The sequence below is a fragment of the Bufo bufo genome, chromosome 9 (assembly GCF_905171765.1).
Source record: "Bufo bufo chromosome 9, aBufBuf1.1, whole genome shotgun sequence".
Lineage (NCBI taxonomy): Eukaryota > Metazoa > Chordata > Amphibia > Anura > Bufonidae > Bufo > Bufo bufo.
Window position 1 is genome coordinate 182,749,085 of NC_053397.1, and position 19,727 is coordinate 182,768,811.

Genomic DNA, 19,727 nt, shown 5'->3' on the forward strand with positions numbered 1-19,727 from the left:
CATTGACTTTTAAATGAAAGGCATGTTTCTGATTCAGTGCATCTTCCCTACAAAGCCATCTGCTTACTTTAGAAGTGATTTAGGAGCAGACACACTGCCTTTGAAGGGGGTCTTCCAAATGGCAAAAGTTCATGAGGTATCTCCGTTATCAGATCCAAAATTTCAAAGACTCGGCAGCCCATTATGGAGGAGACCAAAAATACATAATCAATTTGCACTGTAATGAATGGGAGTTATGGACGCCGCCTATGAAGACTCTCACTGTAACCAATAAATTGATCACATTTTCCATCATATTTTTAATTTTTTTTACTATCTAAATCAAAAGAAAAATGTCTATTATGGCCAGGCAGCAACGAGCTACACAATGCTCATTCTGTTTTTATAGACGCTAGGCTTGGCAGGTTTACAACGCATCAAATGTCACCCACAGAGAATGTAATTCTGTAAAGAGACTAAATGTCCAATAAAAAATAAATCTGCAGTGGACATTTAAGAAGACGAGCAGAATTATTCTGTGCACATCCCTGTCCCTTTGTGATCAGGCTTCCAATAAATTACTTTACCATAAATCCGTAATTTATGCGGCTGGGAGAGACAGGTGCTGACAGCCGGGGGTGGACATCAGTCAATTTCTTCATGGGGATGACTGTCATGTCATAGCCATGTCCTAACTAATCTGCGACTGAAAGCATCAAGCATCCCATACAGAAAATGTGCACCGTACCTCCCTCATTTCCACCCTGAAGGAGTCTGTTTGCTGAGGACTTGCCCCTTGATCGGAGCTTCTCTCCCCTTCGGTATCTTCACTCAGCATGTCCTCTGCTTTGTCGATAACATCCTTCATCTGCTCAATGAAAATCTCTTTCTCGGCCTGCAGTATGAATTCATTTTCCACCTGGGAGCATACGAATATGTTTATTTCGAAGGCAGCGCTGTTACAATCGAATACCACAATTACAAAGCTTAGAATTCTGAAGGACAGAGATAACACCAAATGTTGCAATCTCATAAAGTTGCCTAGTAGTATTATGTGCTACAATATCTGTGATCTGTGGGCCCCTGCAGGAACATTCCCTGCAAAAAGGAAAAAATAAAGAAAATATCTCATTTTCCCATAAGCGTACATAGGCATTGCTAGAGATAGGCACGTCCTCCTCCAGAACCTGGTAACCAAGAATTGATGCAAGATTAAAGAGTACCTTCACGTTCTGTATCTATCAACTTAACATAGGCAAATCGTACAAATGATTAAGAGGGGTTGTATCATCACAGACAAGGGGGCATAACGCTAGGATGTGCCCCCAATGTCTGATAGGTGGAACCCACAACCATCTGGTAAACAGAGCCGGCGAAATCCCGGAGGGGAAAATGCGCATGTGCGGCTGTCCTCCATTTATTTCTATGGGTCTGCCGAAAATAGCCGAGCGCTGGCTCAGCTATTTCCGGCAGCCCCATAGAAATGAATGAGAGCGTGGCCGTGCAAGCGCAGTGTGCTCCCATTCATTTCTATGAGGATTCCGAAAATAGCCGAGTGCGCCGCTCTGCTATTTCCAGCAGGCCAATAGGAAGGCTTGGTGGTGGCCGGACCCAACTCCGCTGGTCACCACTTTTACGGCCTCGTGTTAGGCTTCGTTTTAGATATGGGCGAGTGTCCCAGAGGCGGGACCCGCACCTATGAGACAATGGAGGCATATCCTATCAATATGCCCCCATTGTCCGAGATGGGAATACCCCTTTAAAAATATATATTTTTTTAAAACCATCTTATCAGAGTTCTCTCATGCATCCCTGTTCCTCCCGCACTAGTCACTCATTCTGAATTCTCTGGTAAAATGTGTACATGAGGCAGAGTCTGATTTCTAGCTTTATTGATGGATCAGGTTACAGCTGCTGCCCACAAAAGGGAAAAAAGATGGGAAGGTGAGAACAGGAGTCTGATTTTACAATACACAGCACCAACACACACACACACACACACACACACATTTGAAGCAGCAGCATTAACCTGGAGAACATTACACAGCAGTAGTGAGCAGTGTAGCTGTGAATCTAGATCTGGGACGAGACAGTAAAATGCTCACTAGCCAGCAGCAGTGTCTCTGCAGCTGCTCACTCCTCATCCCCACCATCTGCATAAACTTCTACAGAGAGCAGTTGTAAGCTGAGAAAGTGCAATAAACTACTAACTATAATTGCTACAATTATGATGGAGGCACTGCGGTACACAAGTCATATCATAGATACTAACCACAGTGGGGTCCATTGAGGCTTAGTCTTTTTGATGGGAAAAATGGCATTGTGCGAACACAAATGTAAATGGAGCCTTATAATAATCTTTACTTCTAGTTTATAGCGTTACTCTTTACCATAATAATGTCAGTTATGATATCTCTTAATAGATTTATTACCATGTACGTTGCAATCTCCTCAGGTGCGTCACCATCCAAGTCAAATTTAAAGGTCACCATTTTATGGTTGTGCGTTTCCAGCTGACATTCCACCATTTTGTCTCCAGTGTTACACACCTAAAAAGAAAACCGTAATGATCAGGAGGGGCATCAACCTATACAACGTGAGGTCTTACTACTGTCCGACTGTATAAAACAAGCAAGAATTTTTATATTTTCCATGTGAAATTCTAGAAGTCCACACAATAAGAATAAGAGGACCAAGAGATCAATGACAAGCGGTATCATAACTCATTTAGACTCCGTTGTCCTAGTTTCCATTCTATTCCACCGGGCATTGTCTTACATTAAGAATGGTCAGTTTGGGTTTGTTGGTCTTTTCCTGCCGAGAGCGAGTACGAGACGACCTGCGATGATGTTTCCTTGCTGGTTTTCCATCTTGTTTACTGGTGCCATGGATGCCCTCATACCCATCGCTCATTTCTTTGCCAGATGCTGCATCAGAACCTACATAACTGTAAATTCAGACATAACGGAAGACTCTTACTTACACAACTCCCAAATTACATTCAAAACAAAATTACATTTTAAGTGGAGATAGGAGTACTTGAGGTTATGGGCCCAAAGCCTGAGGCTGCACCAGTGTCCGCTTCTGATGACATTTCCCGTTTGGATTTCTGTTGGGGGAAATGTTATCATACCAACTGAGTGTGCAGCGTCCCACATCAGTGTGTAAATGGGACACTATAAGGCCCCTTTCACACGAGCGAGTTTTCCGCGGGGGTGCAATGCGTGACGTGAACGCATAGCACCCGCACTGAATCCTGACCCATTCATTTCAATGGGTCTGTGTGCATGAGCGTTTTTTTTCACGCATCAGTTCTGCCTTACGTGAACAATGCAGCATGTTCTATATTCTGCATTTTTCACGCAACTCTGGCCCCATAGAAAGTGAATGGGTCTTCAGTGAAAAATGCATCGCATCCGGAAGAGCGGATGCGATGCGTTTCATGGATGGTTGCTAAGCATCCGGAAGAGCGGATGCGATGCATTTCATGGATGGTTGCTAAGAGATGTTGTTTGTAAACCTTCAGTTTTTTTATCACGCGCATGAAAACGTATCAAAATGCATTGCACCCGTGCGGAAAAAAACTGAACAACTGAATCCAATCGCAGACAAAACTGACTGAACTTGCTTGCAAAATGGTGCGAGTTTCACTGAACGCATCCGGAGCCAATCCGTCACGCTCGTGTGAAAGGGGCCTAAACATCTGCTTATTTAAGTATTTATCTAATGTATGGTATTTCCTATTATCAGGCTGGCAATGTCATTTCACCTGCTGGAAACCTGCTGTAGTATCCATTTCCTTCATTTTCTGTTACTAACTTGGGGTAACATTTAGACTTGTGTATTTATTTAATTACATTTGCGACTTCCCCTATATGTATTCACATTTATCGGTCCCCTCCCCCGTGTCCCTCTTTTATACCTGTTTTACTCCACCCAATGATGTAAGACTCCATTATATGTGTTTTATTGTGTTCTAAAAGTATATATTTTTTGCTTACATATGGTCGCTTCTTTTTTGGTGATCTGGGTATGCACATAGTGTTATAAATTGTGATTTAAAGGGGTTCTGCACTTCCATTTAACTGATGATCTATCCTCTGGATAGATCAGCTTCTGATCGGCGGGGGTTCGACACCCGGGACCCCCGCCGATCAGCTGTTTGAGAAGGCAGCGGCGCGGCCTTCTCACCGTTTACCGCAGGCCTACTGACGTCACGACTAGTATCAACTAGCGTGGGCAGGGCTAAGCTCCATTCAAGTGAGCAGAGCTTAGCCCTGCCCACGCTAGTTTATACTAGTCGTGACGTTAGTAGGCCGGCGGTAAATCGTGAGAAGGCCGCCCCGCTGCCTTCTCAAACAGCTGATCGGCAGGGGTCCCGGGTGTCAAACCCCCGCCGATCAGAAGCTGATGATTTATCCAGAGGATAGATCAGTTAAATGAAAGTGCAGAACCCCTTTAATCAATATATGTGGCCCTCATAGGTTGTCTGTAGGTTTCTGTACAGTGTCCACCCTAAAGAGAACTCTTCAACTGACAATTGCCTAAACCTGATAAGTGGAATACAATTGAATTTATTTCGGAGTCATCATATATGCCATATGAAGGCACTTTATTGATGGACTGTAACATCTGCCTTGAGATTATTGATTCAAGTAAATGTTCAATTGCTTTACAACAACGGACTCTTTATTATTATTACTACTACTACACTCAACATTTGCACCTTACGGTGCTGGTGTCACAAACACAGAGGCCCAGCCACCAAAGCACCTTAAACACCTACACCATCAAGGGCACCTCAACTTCCATCTGGCTGGTGTTCCCTGCAATAGAGTGCGCCCCGGAGGATTTCATGCCGTCTTCCCATCCACTGCACTGCCGGCCCAGGAAGGCTATGCTAACCATGAGTACATGAACTACTACCCCATCGGTCCACCGTGAGCCTCACGTGATTTCCCCTGCGGTCCGGCTCGCTGCAAGTGGATTAAAATCACCATCTGCATAGCAACTCACACACATACACTGTGACCATGCTAGCCGATTCTGGTGTGTATACTGAATTAGAATCTACTTACCATCTCCACAGCACATAAAGCATTGAGTAAGTCCAAAAAGACAATACTGGGGGCAGAATTATTATTCTGGTTTTAAATTTAGAAAACCTATGGCGTCTGTCACCAGAAAATTTGGCACAATGTCTTGTAGGGCTAGCTCAGTTAAATGTAATGGTACCCTTCACTTAGCGATCCGTTACATCATTCTGGAGGGAAGTACTTTTAATCCATAAGCAAGTGAGCATTTAAATGCACTAAGGGTGGGACTACGCCGTTGTGTGCAATCTTGCTCCTCCTGCTTTCTCTACCAGCCCCTCCCTCCTCTTCTTGATTGACAACTCTAGTCAAGATGATCAAGCAAGGACCTGTCATTTAAGGAGGGGAAGGGACTGGCAGAGAAAGCAGGAGAAGCAAGGGTGCACAGAGTGGCTTGGGCCCACCCTCAGTGCACTTAAATGGTCACTAAAGGGGCATATTTATTAAGATCGGCATCTTAGACCCATAGTTAGCGGTGGATCCGCCGAAGTTATGAAGAGGCGCAGGTCTCTCCATAACTTCAGTGCATCTAGGACCAATTCTAAATGCAAGACAGCTTCTGAGCTGCCTTACATTTAGACCATTTTCTATGCCTAAACCAGGCATAGAAAATGATCAAATAAATATCAACCAATATCACTCCAACTATTGGGTGGTTTTTGCGCCACGGGACACCTTTTCTTTTATTTGAACCACTGGCCTTCTGCGGGATTCCAGGCATCCCTGAACAGAAGTATCCATCCCGGGCTGCACATCATCCGTTGTGAGGAGTTCATGACACTTTGGTATACGTCCACATTAGAGTTGTGCCTAAACTAGCACAACTCCATCAGGTGAGCCTCCCCAGTGGAGATACCTTTTTATTCATTTTCTTTACGTTATTACCCTATGGTGCGCCATTCTTTTTTGTTCTATAGTGGAACGACGCCTGTTTCTGACACGATAGAAAATGATAAGGCGGGTCTGCTGGTCAGTCCCCTTCATCGCCCACAATTATAGACCTGGCGTGAGTGGGGTGAAGTCGCAGATAGCGGCGCAACTAACCGTTGTGCCGCCATCTGTGCCTGAAATTTAGGCGTATTTCAGAATAGTAAGTGACCCCTTAACTTTTCACACAACTATGCATAAATTAATAGTACAAGTGACCACAAAAAACTTTGTTATATGTCTCAGTGAGAAATGTCTAGTTCTCATGTTATCAGCTGTTAACCTCTTCCCCCGCCCACATGCTAATAGCTTTTCAATTTGAAAAGTTCCTTAAAGGGGTTGGCCCATCTCACACACTGGTGGCATATCGCTAGGATATGCCACCAATGTCCGATAGAGATGGGACCCACACCTATCTCCAGAATGGGGCCCCAAAAGTGAACAAGGGTTCACTCATTAATGCAAAGTTTGTTGAAAGATTGGGACAATTGCTCATTTGCATATGAATGTACTTTTAAGCAATGGATTGCTAAGTGAGAGGCATCATTACATTCAGCTGAGCTAGCCCTACAAGGGATTTTGCCAGAATTTCCAGGTGACAGACACCATAGGCTTAAAACTTTCTGATGACAGATTCCCTTTAAGACTAGACCAGATAGGCAAGACACGTGTCAAACGTATTACAGCGGATCGGTCACGGCGGGGAGTGGGGAAAACCCCCCACCGTCTGATGACTGGGGGATAAGGAAAGCAACTAGGCCTGAACACAAGGATAAGGGAGCAGGTCACCTCCTAATGCATCCCTATACCTAGCCCTAACCCCTCACCGTATGAGCGGACCTGGATGGTAGGACGGCTCATACCCTGGATACCTTAGGCCCTGAGAATCTCTCACGAAGGAGCTGAGGAGAGGCGCCCTGTTCTTCCAGGACACAGAAGAACAGGAGTCTCAAAAGGCCTAGAAACAGGGAAAGGAAAAGACAATATGCAGCAAGAGAATCGGCAGGTAAGAAAACAAGGCGACACACTTACCTGCCGCTGCCATCACAACTGGAACCCGTGAATACGTACCGGAGCCCAAACACCAAACAGGACACCATACCAGCAACTCACAGGTATCCAGCACACCAGACTCTGCCAGGACCCCCATGCCTCAAGGTGCATGGCAGCCCCAGGTGGCACTGCATACAGGCTAGGAAGTCTAGCAACCATGCTGGAAGATATCAAACATACCAAACAAAGAACACCACGCTAGACATTACAACACACCAAACATACAACACATGTAAGGGAGGGAAGAAATCGCTGGAGACCTCGATGTCCTACTAGGAGGCCCTCACTCTGGGAGATGAAACATGAAGACCAGGAGCATAACTCCAACACACACCATGGCTGGAGTACCACTGACTCCTGGCCTCTAGCCACAGGCGAGATGAAGCAACTAGTGACCACGCCCAACAAGGTGGTTAACCCCTCCAGCACCGTACAGAGGAGGAAACAACTGAAAGGGGAAGTGCACACACCAGCATAAAAAACTACACGTTGCCGCAGGCATCAACATGCAAGGCAACCATGTCACGGCACACACCACAAAGGCCGTGACACTGCCCCCCGCATGCAGAAACAGCAACACGTTTCCACAGGCAACAGCAAGCGTGGCATAAGTGTCACAGCGCACACCAAAGGCCGTGACAGGATCACTCGTTAACAAAATTTGGTACATCTTGCTAGGCACGTTAGACCTTGCTCTTCTTTACACCACATTTTGACTGCCTTACTTTAGACCAATATTTTGTCGCAATCTAGTCCATTGTAAACCTTGCCCCCTTTTGTAGACCCTTTTCTAAGCTGTCTAGAGAAGCATGAAAACCATGTATAAAACACATAGCTTTGACACATTTAAAATACTGGAATCTCCTTTAAAAAAAAAAATTCACAATCTGTTTCCAGAGCTGGCCACTAAAGTCCTTTTTGATTCACAGGCCACAGTTTCATAGACCACAAAGAACCAAATCAGCGACAACTAAAGTGAAGTTATAATGTACCAACTTGATTGATTCACACATGGCTTCTGTGCTAATGGTTGGGGAACACTGCTGTCGATTTGTATTTTTTATCTGGCCACACAAAAAGGGGTTTTATAGACTCAAACCCCAAATATGTAGGCACTAGTAGTAAAGCTCCAGGTGCATTAGCTACCTGGCTTCTGAGATCTGCCCAGCCCTGTTCCATCATAACTGACACAGAACAGAGTTTAGATGGCACTCACTTGTCACAGCTTTGAATTGAGGTCTGGATGTTCTCTTGTAATATTGTTTCCTAAAAGAAAGTGATAAAAAAGACAAAAAGGTGAAAATTGACAATGTTCAACCAGATAAATCAACAGTAAATGTAAAAAACAAGGCACCTCTTGACTGGATTCTGTGTATGGCCGGATGGTGGCCAGGTTATGAAGATCAGAGCGTTGCTGAAGGCCAGACCCCATATGTATACTTGGATTTTCAGCAAACGTCGCCTCCGTTATGACATGTGGGTATGAGACCTGTGCAAGTGGATCTTGCCCTTGCAGGGGTGGGGGAGTATCACTTGGGAGATAAACAGGTGGAGAGATCACGGAGGCAACAGGCATCGTTATGGTAGTGCCCAGTTCCACTGAATACTGAGGAAGACCCATGACCTGTACAACATTGGGGGACACATTTATATTAAGTCACTTCAAGTTCAAACACACAGCCTAGTAGCAGGCAGAAGATAAAAACACACATTAGCATAAACACAGACTTTCTCTAAGCAATTACCTTACTGACCATTAATACCAATCGCATGAATGCCATTGTTTGGTAAATTAACAGATCTCTAAAATGATGATGCAGAATGGATAAAAGAATAATATTAAAATAAAGAGGAAAAAAAGATCACACATGCCAGGTGCATAGCATGGGTATCTTTTTTGCAATAAAGGGGATGTTCAATGTAGGAACACATTCCTGACATGCACCTTTCAATAAAAAGGTCTGCCATGTATGTAAAGCAGTGGTACATGTTGCCTCAGTCATTGGTACACTGTTGAATATAGCCTAAGCTGGTCATTTTAGGTCAGGATAAAAAAATAAAAAAATAAAAAAAGTGTTGGACAGCCTGGAGAGTAAATGACACACGGAGAGTAAATGACAGACGCTCATCTCTCTCCCTTTCCGAGAACAAGGCTACTTAATTCGCATGGTCAGGAAATAGATTTATGTCCTAATCTAAATATTAGGCACTATAGGTGCACAAAAGATGCTTATCTCTCTATCCTTCCAGAAATAACTAGGCTACTGGACAAAGTTGTAGGACCTATATCTGAATCTAAATATCCCAAGATGTCTCCTCATCATCCAAGCTTGTCATTTTAGGTCAGAAGAAAATGGCGTTTGGTAGCTTGAAGCCCCACCACCAAAACAGGAGGCCCTATAGGTAGGTGCATAACAGATGCTTATCTCTCTCCCCTTTTAAGAATAACAAGGCTACCCCCACCAAGTCATCGGAAGTTAGGAAACAAAACTATATCTGAAACTAAATATCTCAAGATGCCTCCTGATCACCTAAGCTGTTCATTTTAGGTCAGGAGAAAAGGGTGTTGGGCAGCTCAGAGCCCCACCTCTAAGACAGGAGGCACTAGAGGTACATAACAGATGCTTACCTCTCTACTCTTCAGAAGTAACAAGACTAGTCCACAGAGTCATAGGAAGTCAGGAAACCAATCTATATCTGAACCTAAATGTCTCCTCATTATCAGGCACACTCTGGACTGCATTTAAATTATACAGCCCATACATAACACTGCCATATATTGCATACATAATCATGTCCTACAGGAACACCTAACTGGCTATAACATGTATATCTAATACTATCATACTCTGCCCAAATATTACCACACAGAAGGAAACAATAAGCTAATGTTTCACAATTTTGCCTCAATTTTCCAGCAAAAAAAACTGGCCTACATGCCTGGTCCTACATTGGACCAACATGCGCACTATCACTTCCTTCAGAGTAGGGACTAGGGGTCCACTCGGGATCGTAGAGGTACAAGCGATCGAATACTTCTGACCTGTTATTTATCACGTATCCCGTGATAAGGACAAGTTCACATCATCTCTGGTAATTTCTGTTCTGCTCCGTTATACGAAGAGAACAATGATAATAACGGAAGTGCCAGTTCTGGTGCATCTTTACACTGCCTGGTCCAAGTTAAAACTCTTAAAATATTAGACAGGATTTGTAAATCTGACCCAATAAAATCATATCCAGTGTTAGCCAGTGCCAATAGGGAGGATGGTTAGAGCGGTCACTCTTTAGTAAAGACCCTAAATGGTAAGGAAGGGTGGGGAGGGGTGGAATTGTTTTTTGCTAAAATCTGGCACGGAGTGGAGGATATGCAACTTCTAGCTGTAAAAAGAGAAGAAAAAAAAAACTAATAAAATAATATTTTAAAGAAACAACATACTCTGTGTTAAGACTAGAGACAAAATGAGCCACTGCTTTACATTCTGAGGCTAGTATCCACATCCCCATGTAATGTAAGCATGTCACACATACAACTGACATGTTTTATCAACCAGAACATGCCAGCATGCCCTTTATGAAAAAAAGGGCATACTATGTGTATGAGATTGTTTTTCCTCTGTCATATTGTGATCTCTCGGACCTACCGATTGTGTCCTTGCCCCTGTATTCGAAAAGAGTTGGGCTTCTCATATTGTTCTTTTAGTAGACACTAAACAGAAATTATAGGGATTTTACAAAGTATTACCTGGTTCCCAGCCCCAGATGTAGTCTGATCGGGAGGATGGGTTATGCTCAGATGATGTGACTGAGGAGGAGGTGGATGGGGTTGCTGTGACACAGGCGGAACACTTGGTGAGTGATGAACCGAAGGGACATCACTCTGAATGATCTGTTGAAAGGAGGCCTGGTACATCGGCGTTTGGGCATGCAGTGGTTGTGGGGTTGGAAATCCAGGCCCACCAGGGGTAGCCACCGCTAATAAAGGTACAGGAGCCACCTGTATATTTTGCATAAGATTGGTCTCATAAGGTAGCACCAACTGTGGGTTGACCATGTGCCCTGTCGGGAGCCCTGCAGGATTCACAGGAAGGTTGGACATAACCACACCTGAAGGGAAATACTGACAGGGAGCAGGCAGGGGGGTGATACAGACAGCAGGTAAGTCAGAGAGATTGGCAGGGAGGCTCTCGAGTCCCGTTAGAGGAGCAACTGCTGGAATGAGAGGATACGGAGGAAGCTGAAAAACAATGCACAAAACAAAAAACACAATTACTGCACATACTCTATCATAACATAACTGTAATGATAACTGTGCGCTTCATTTAGAGCCAAGGCAGGATCAGCTGATATATGCCACTTGGAAATGCAAAATTAACTCAAAAAAAGAAAAAAGAAAAAAACAAAAACACTGCACTGGGCTTTTCCGAGCGAAAAATTTTCATGGCCTATTCTCAGGAAAGGTCATCAATATCTGATCGATCGGGGTCCAACACTTGAGCAGCCAATCAGTGGTGGAGCGAAGAGTCCATGGCGCTCCGGTGAACACTGCAGCCTCACTGCATACTACACTAAGCAAAAATATAAACGCAACACTTTCGGTTTTGCTCCCATTTTGCATGAGCTGAACGCAAAGATCTGAAATATTTTCTACATACACAAAAGACCCATTACTCTCAAATACTGTTCACAAATCTGTCTGAACCTGTGTTAGTGAGCACTTCTCCTTTGCAGAGATAATCCATCCCACCTCACAGGTGTGGCATATCAGGGTGCTGATTAGACAGCATGAATATTGCACAGGTGTGACTTAGACTGCCCACAATAAAAGCCCACTCTGAAATGGGCACAGTTTTGGAGGGGGGGAGGGGGTCATAAAACCAGTCAGTATATGGTGCGGCCACCATTTGCCTCACGCAGTGCAACACATCTCCGTGGCATAGAGTTGATCAGGTTGCTGATTGTGGCCTGTGGAATGTTGGTCCACTCCTCTTCAATAGCTGTGCGAAGTTGCAGAATATTGGCAGGAACTGGAACACGCTGTCGTATACGCAGATCCAGAGCATCCCAAACATGCTCAATGGGTGATATGTCCGGTAAGTATGCTGGCCATGCAAGAACTGGGATGTTTTCAGCTTCCAGGAATTGTGTACAGATCCTTGCAATATGGGGCCCGTGCATTATCATGCTGCAACATGGGGTGATGGTCATGGATGAATGGCACAACAATGGGCCTCAGGATCTCGTCACGGTATCTCTGCGCATTCAAAATGTCATCAATAAAATGCACACGTGTCCGTTGTCCATAACATACACCTGCCCAAACCATACCGCCACCATGGGCCACTCAATCCACAACGTTGACGTCAGCAAACCACACCCGCTGTCTGCCATCTGCCCTGAACAGTGAAAACTGGGACTCGTCCGTGAACAGAACGCCTCTCCAACGTGCCAGACGCCATCGAATGTGAGCATTTGCCCACTCAAGTCAGTTATGACGACGAACTGCAGTCAGGTCCAGACCCCGATGAGGGAAAGTAGTGAATAGTGATCTGGATTGTTTAAGACTTAACTTTTACTTATTATACATTATAAAATATATCCCTCAAAGTGGTTCAATATAAATACAACTTTTCACACAGTCTCACACACCAGGGGACTCCTTGAAAACAAGGGAAACAGTGTCTACACTTAGTGTCAGACACTAAAGGGTGACAGGAGCCGTTATGCCCAATCACCTTACAATTTGTCCAGTCACACACAGAAGAGGACTCTTTGGAAACAAAAACAATTATGTCTACACTTATACTTTCGGTGTCAGACACTATAGGGTGGCAAGAGCCGATATGCACGAGCACCCGAAATGTACAGAAAACAGGGTAGCAGTAATCGATATATATTGGTACCCTATATACACAGTGATGCGAATAGATAACATATAGCAATGTATACAAAAATGCACGGCGGCATACAGAGAAAAGTATACACATTGATTAGGTACATAAATATAATCATACACGAAGGATGCACAGCTGCACCTATATCAAAAAGGTGCACGGCGGCACTGAAGAAACCCAGGGTCCTACCCTACAGTTGATAGGCTCTTCAGACACCTCCGTTCCGCTATTTCTTGGTGGGATGGTCCGGTTTTGGTGGTACGAGGTCCTTAAAATATGTGGGGGTAGCAGGAAGATGTTCCTGTATATCCCTGGATGACCCTAGGGGCCCTAGCCTAGCCACGGAGTGTCCCACTAGTTGGGCCCCCGTCCGGAACCTAACCCTGGAATTGCGTTCCCCATTTGGCCCTGAAAAGATCCCGACATGCACGTTTCTGAGGCAGAAACAGTCCTCTCATTAGGGGAATATATAAAAAAGGGCTAGATATAATACACTTGCCGGAGAGGATGTTCATCCACAAGTGTTTGCTGGAAAAGGTATTTGCCAGCAAATACAAAAAAACACTGGAAAAGATAGCCCCCAGTGGAATAAAATGCACATGTAAGTGCCAAAAAGGAAATCAGGAAGGGGGACAGATTGAGGACCCCTTCCCCTAGTTGCGGTACATGATTAGAGCCGCTGGCATGGATGTTACCTGGCGTCCGCAGGTGCCCGCCGTTATTTAAACTGTCGCGTCCACCTGTATGCGCAGCGCACAATAGGATGACGTCAACACTCGCAAGACGTCACGCGCATGCGCAGAAGAGTTGTCAGGAACCAGAGTTTGGCGTGCGTTGTCCGGCACTTACTGCGCCTGCGCCAGTGACCACAAACAAAAGTAGGTCACCGCGCAGGCGCCCCACCCCCGGTGCGCACGCTCTAGCTTTTAAATACACTGCTAACATCACCGGACACAAAAACCATAGTGTACGGTGTACTGACATAAGGATGCCCATATTCAAATTGTGGGAACATATTAGGCATAAAAAGGACAAAGTATGATTAAAATGAGTTGTCCATAAATATGGGCATTAATATAAGGCACCATATGAGTGTGTCCTAATGGGCATCGGGATATATGCCCATATAGTCTACACGTATACAAACCCCAATATGGGCATGTTGTAAATAAACAATGGTATTTGTGGTGGTTTGATCTTATAATTTCCTGACCATGGCTCAGGATAGGACTCAGGGGTGGTGATGGGCACATAAGAAGGAGAGTCTATTGTAATGTGTATGCAGAAAAAATAAATAAAAAATCATATTTGGGACACCCCGATGAGGACAACGAGTATGCAGGTGAGCTTCCCTGAGACTGACAGTTTGTGCAGAAATTATTTGGTTATGCAAACTGACTGTTGCTGCAGATGTCCGGGTGGCTGGTCACAGACGATTATGGAGGTAAACATGCTGAACGTGGAGGTCCTGGGCTGGTGTGGTTACACATGGTCTGCGGTTGTGAGACCGGATGGATGTACTGCCAAATTCTCTGAAACGCCTTTGGAGACGGCTTATGGTAGAGAAAAACATTCATTGCATGGGCAACAGCTCTGGTAGACATTCCTGCAGTCAGCATGCCAATTGCACACTCCCTCAAATGTTGCGACATCGGTGGCATTGTGCTGTGTGATCAAACTGCACATTTCAGAGTGGCCTTTATTGTGGGCAGTCTAGGGCACACCTGTGCAATATTCATGCTGTCTAATCAGCATCCTGATATGCCACACCTGTGAGGTGGGATGGATTTTCTCGGCAAAGGAGAAGTGCTCACTAACACAGATTTAGACAGATTTGTGAACAGCATTTGAGAGTAATGGGTCTTTTGTTTATGTAGAAAATGTTTCAGATCTTTGAGTTGAGCTCATGCAAAATGGGAGCAAAACCGAAAAAGTGTAAATACAGTACTATTTATTTTATAGTGGCTGTGCTTGGTATTGCAGCCTAGGCCCATTCATTTTGAATGAGAGAGTTGCACCCAGGCCATGTGACTGATGAATATGACGTCACTGGCCTAGCAAGAGGTTGTAGCACTCAGTGCCACAGCCTTTTTAGACAGCTGATCAGCAGGGCTGCTGGGAGTCGGACCCCCACCCATCAGATATAGATCACCTATTCTGAGGATAGGATATCCGGTGAACACTTCAGCCTCCTTACAACTAAAGAAACACTGTGCCGTATATTGTATAGAAGCTGTGCTTAGTATTGCAGCCCAGGTCCATATACTTAAATGGGAGAGAGCTGCAATAAGGTTATGTGACCGATGAACGTGACATGAATGGCCTGGGAAGAGGCCGCGGCGCTCATGGGAGCACTGTGGCCTCTTCAAACAGCTGATCTGCAGTGGTTCTGACAGTCATCCCCAACAATCAGATATTCATGACCTGTCCTGAGGATGTGTCATAAATGTGCGATTCCTGAAAAACCACTTTAAAGACCTTTGGGGGAATTTTTTTAAAATTATTATTGCATACTCATTTTGAGCTATAATTCATGTTTTTAATTGGTCTTTATTACAAATATGGAGCCATTTTTCTGTACAGGGCTGAGATGCTCTAATAGAGGGATCTGAATTTTCTCTCTGCCTCGTCAGCCAGCTAATCTGACGGACTCCTTATATCTGCTCTCTGACATTATAACTCAGTTCTTATCTTACTGATAAGAATGTGGCCTAAATAAGTGTTTATGACCTTTTACAGATAAGGGTTATTAGGTGTCCTGCACAAAGTGAAGGTAAAAACTATGATTCATACAGCAAGACAAACCAGCAAAATTTTTTTAATAAAGACCAATAAAAAATTGTGTCAGCCAGCTTTATGGGTGGGTCCTGACATCCCTGACAGTAAGTGTTAGGGTCCATTCACACGTCCACAAAATGGGTCCGCATCCGTTCCGCAATTTTGCGGGACAGGTGCGGACCCTTTATTTTAAATTTTTTTTACGGGGCCGGAATGTGCTGTCTACATCTGCGGATTCACACAAAAATGGAACATGTCCTATTCTAACATTTCTATGAGAGTGCCAGCGACGTGCGGTCCGCAAAATGCGGAACGGACATTGCCGGTGTCAGTGTTTTGCGGATCCGCAAAACACATACGGAAGTGTGAATGGATCCTTACCAGTAAGAAAGCAGGTGTCCATGCCCAGTCTGTTGTTGGGTAATTAGAGGAACCTTTATGTGGAGCAATTATTGGCAACAATGTCCATACAAGTTTATAAAAAAGTGGAGGCTCAGATTAAAAAGTACAGTTTTTGGACATTGTTAAAAAAAAAAATATATATATATATATATATATATATATATATATATATATATATATATATATATATATATATACACACACACACACACACACACTGAAGAATTATTAGGAACACCTGTTCTATTTCTCATTAATGCAATTATCTAGTCAACCAATCACATGGCAGTTGCTTCAATGCATTTAGGGGGGTGCTCCTGGTCAAGACAATCTCCTGAACGCCAAACTGAATGTCAGAATGGGAAAGAAAGGTGATTTAAGCAATTTTGAGCGTGGCATGGTTGTTGGTGCCAGACGGGCCAGTCTGAGTGTTTCACAATCTGCTCAGTTACTGGGATTTTCACGCACAACCATTTCTAGGGTTTACAAAGAATGGTGTGAAAAGGGAAAAACATCCAGTATGCGGCAGTCCTGTGGGCAGAAATGCCTTGTGGATGCTAGAGGTCAGAGGAGAATGGGCCGACTGATTCAAGCTGATAGAAGAGCAACGTTGACTGAAATAACCACTCGTTACAACCGAGGTATGCAGCAAAGCATTTGTGAAGCCACAACACGCACAACCTTGAGGCGGATGGGCTACAACAGCAGAAGACCCCACCGGGTACCACTCATCTCCACTACAAATAGGAAAAAGAGGCTACAATTTGCACAAGCTCACCAAAATTGGACAGTTAAAGACTGGAAAAATGTTTTTTTGAACATGACAATGAGTTCACTGTATTAAAATGGCCCCCACAGTCACCAGATCTCAACCCAATAGAGCATCTTTGGGAAGTGGTGGAACTGGAGCTTCGTGCGCTGGATGTGCATCCCTCAAATCTTCATCAACTGCAAGATGCTATCCTATCAATATGGGCCAACATTTCTAAAGAATGCTATCAGCACCTTGTGGAATCAATGCCACGTAGAATTAAGGCAGTTCTGAAGGCAATAGGGGGTCCAATACCGTATTAGTATGGTGTTCCTAATAATTCTTTAATATATATATATATTTTATAAAGAAAAATGGCGGCACTGGCTCCAAAGGAGAGGTACGGGTGCACGTCTCAAGGGGAATAGACTTGTAGCCCCGATGAATAAGTCCAGAAAAAAGAGCGGCACTCCGGTAGGTAAAAGCAAGTGAACCCTTTATTCACCCAAGTGGTGCAACGTTTCGGCTCTAAACATGAGCCTTCCTCAAGCTTGAGGAAGGCTCATGTTTAGAGCCGAAACGTTGCACCACTTGGGTGAATAAAGGGTTCACTTGCTTTTACCTACCGGAGTGCCTCTCTTTTTTCTGGATAGAGAATATAATATATATATATATATATATATATATATATATATATATATATATATATATATATATATATATATATATATATATATATATATATATATATATCACAAAACAGCTGGTCCATAATAGCATGTATAGCAGAGAACATAATATACAGACACCAAGCCAAATGAAAAGAATACATCTACATGGCTGTACCTGGGATGCAGGTACCTGGTGCTGTTGCAGTGGTACACTGGAGATCTGTAGGGGTTTTGTCGGTGCTGGAGTGAGCGGGGGCTGGTACGATGGGTATGTATGGGAGGTAGGCTGCATTGGGCAGACTGGCTGCCCGGCTGGAATTTGCTGTAGCATAGGTTGGTGTTGAATTGGCTGCTGTTGGGCAAAAACAAACAAAATATACAAGTAGGTTAGGAATGGCTTCAAACAAGGTCTGCTTTATCTCCCAGAACATCACCCTTCAATCTAATGATATTTTTTTTATATATTAATATTCGTAATATTCATAATAATAATCAATTCCCATATGGTAATGCCAGCAAGATATGATATATCCATGCTCTTTACTCCAGGAGCAGTATTATAATGGAAGGGGAGTATAGATTTTCAACCTAATTAGATCAACCCCAAAACATAAGTTGATCGCAATGTATCTCACTGCTGAGACCCCTAGCCAGGGGTGCACCGCCAATGAGGCCAGATGAGGCAATTGCCTCAGGCAGCACCAGATAGGGACAAGTGAAGGGCAATGGAAAGGCCTTGGGCAATGAGTTTTTTCATTGTGGAGGAGTTTATCTCTGCATATTCAACTGTATTGCTATATTAACTAGTATGTTTTGTAGCACAATATGAAATGTTTTCCAAGTACTGTAGGTCTTTAACAGTAAGGCTGGAGGGAAGGGGTTAGGTTGAGAATTTGGCATGGGGGGGGGGGGGGAAGGCAGCAGAAAAGCTAAATGCACCCCTGCCCCTAGCAGTCCGTTGCAATCTCTGGGGGTACCTGACAACAAGTGTTCAGTCCCCGCGCGGCGCCATCACAGGGGAGAAGCAGCAGTGCGGTCATCATCCATGATAATTAAAAATAGTAGGATTAATTAAACATAATTAAATCTGTTATCTATTCCATTTAAAACACTGCTGTTCTGTACATTTCTGAATTATATACTCTTTGCAGTCACATATTCTTAGTCTGCAATATCTGGTATAAGCTGGAGACTCCTCGTGTATCTAGACAAAGAAATTCCTTTGCTTTTGGCTTTCTCAATTGTGTCCAGATGGTATGTTGTGAAGACCTATAGATCTGTGCGGCAGAATCCTATTGTATTTTTATGTTTTAAAGGGCAACATCCAGGTTTTTACTTTTGAAAGGAGTCTTCTACAATTTGGGGGTTGGAAGAGGAAGACTCAATTACCACCATGAGTCACGTCTTCTCATTCTTTATCCCCTAGACTGAATTTTAAGATTTGGAGCATCGCAGAGAACATGGTCAGATCCATTGTTTAGGGATCATACTAAAATTCAGAACACAAATCAATCAATGGTTCGTCTGTGTTAAGCCTCATTCATACTTCAGTTATTTAGTCAGTGAATTCCATCAGTGATTGTGAGCCAAAACTAGGATTGGAGCCTCCACAGACATAAGGTATAAAAAGGGAAAGATCATTACCTGTTCTGTGTTTAGAGCCACACCTGGTTTTGGTTTAAAAATCACTGACCGAACACTGACGTGTGAATGAGGCATTGAGCTGGAACCACACAAGCAGTTTTCATGGCAGTTTTTTTTTTTGCACCAAAGCATGGAGTGGATTGGGAATGGTAAGTAAAGGAAGGGCTTATACTAGTCATTTGTGCCAGATCCACTTCTGGCTTTGTATAAAAAACTGGCTGTGAGTTTCCAGCTTAATGCATGGACATGCTTAGACCACCAGTGCGAGAGACACGCTTGATGTAGTGGACTGTCACTAGAGGACCATCTTTAATAAAGAGGTTGTTCCATTCCATAACTTATAAGTGCCTGATCGGTCCCACCAGTTATCAGAACAAGGGCTCGTTCCTTGGGATCAATGGAGCGGCAGATATGTTCCCCTGTTTGAACAGAGGGGCAGACACTCGTACGTGTCCGCAGTACAAGTGCTCGGCCATTTCCAGCAGCCCTATAATGTAAGTACATTATAGGGCTGCTGGAAATGGCCGAGCACTTG

The 19,727-nt window shown here is 44.0% G+C and overlaps 1 protein-coding gene across 1 annotated transcript in view; it reads right to left on the bottom strand.

Annotated features, from left to right (window-relative positions):
- Window positions 1–19,727, bottom strand: part of WNK2 (WNK lysine deficient protein kinase 2) — a 166,073-nt gene that overhangs the window by 36,751 nt on the left and 109,595 nt on the right. The window contains exons 10-16 of the mRNA XM_040408797.1: window positions 17,724–17,900; window positions 10,798–11,289; window positions 8,407–8,676; window positions 8,269–8,318; window positions 2,758–2,926; window positions 2,412–2,528; window positions 728–898 (exon numbers count right to left, since the gene is read on the bottom strand). Coding sequence (XP_040264731.1) covers window positions 728–898; window positions 2,412–2,528; window positions 2,758–2,926; window positions 8,269–8,318; window positions 8,407–8,676; window positions 10,798–11,289; window positions 17,724–17,900 — 1,446 coding nt within the window. The remainder of the gene's footprint in view (window positions 1–727; window positions 899–2,411; window positions 2,529–2,757; window positions 2,927–8,268; window positions 8,319–8,406; window positions 8,677–10,797; window positions 11,290–17,723; window positions 17,901–19,727) is intronic.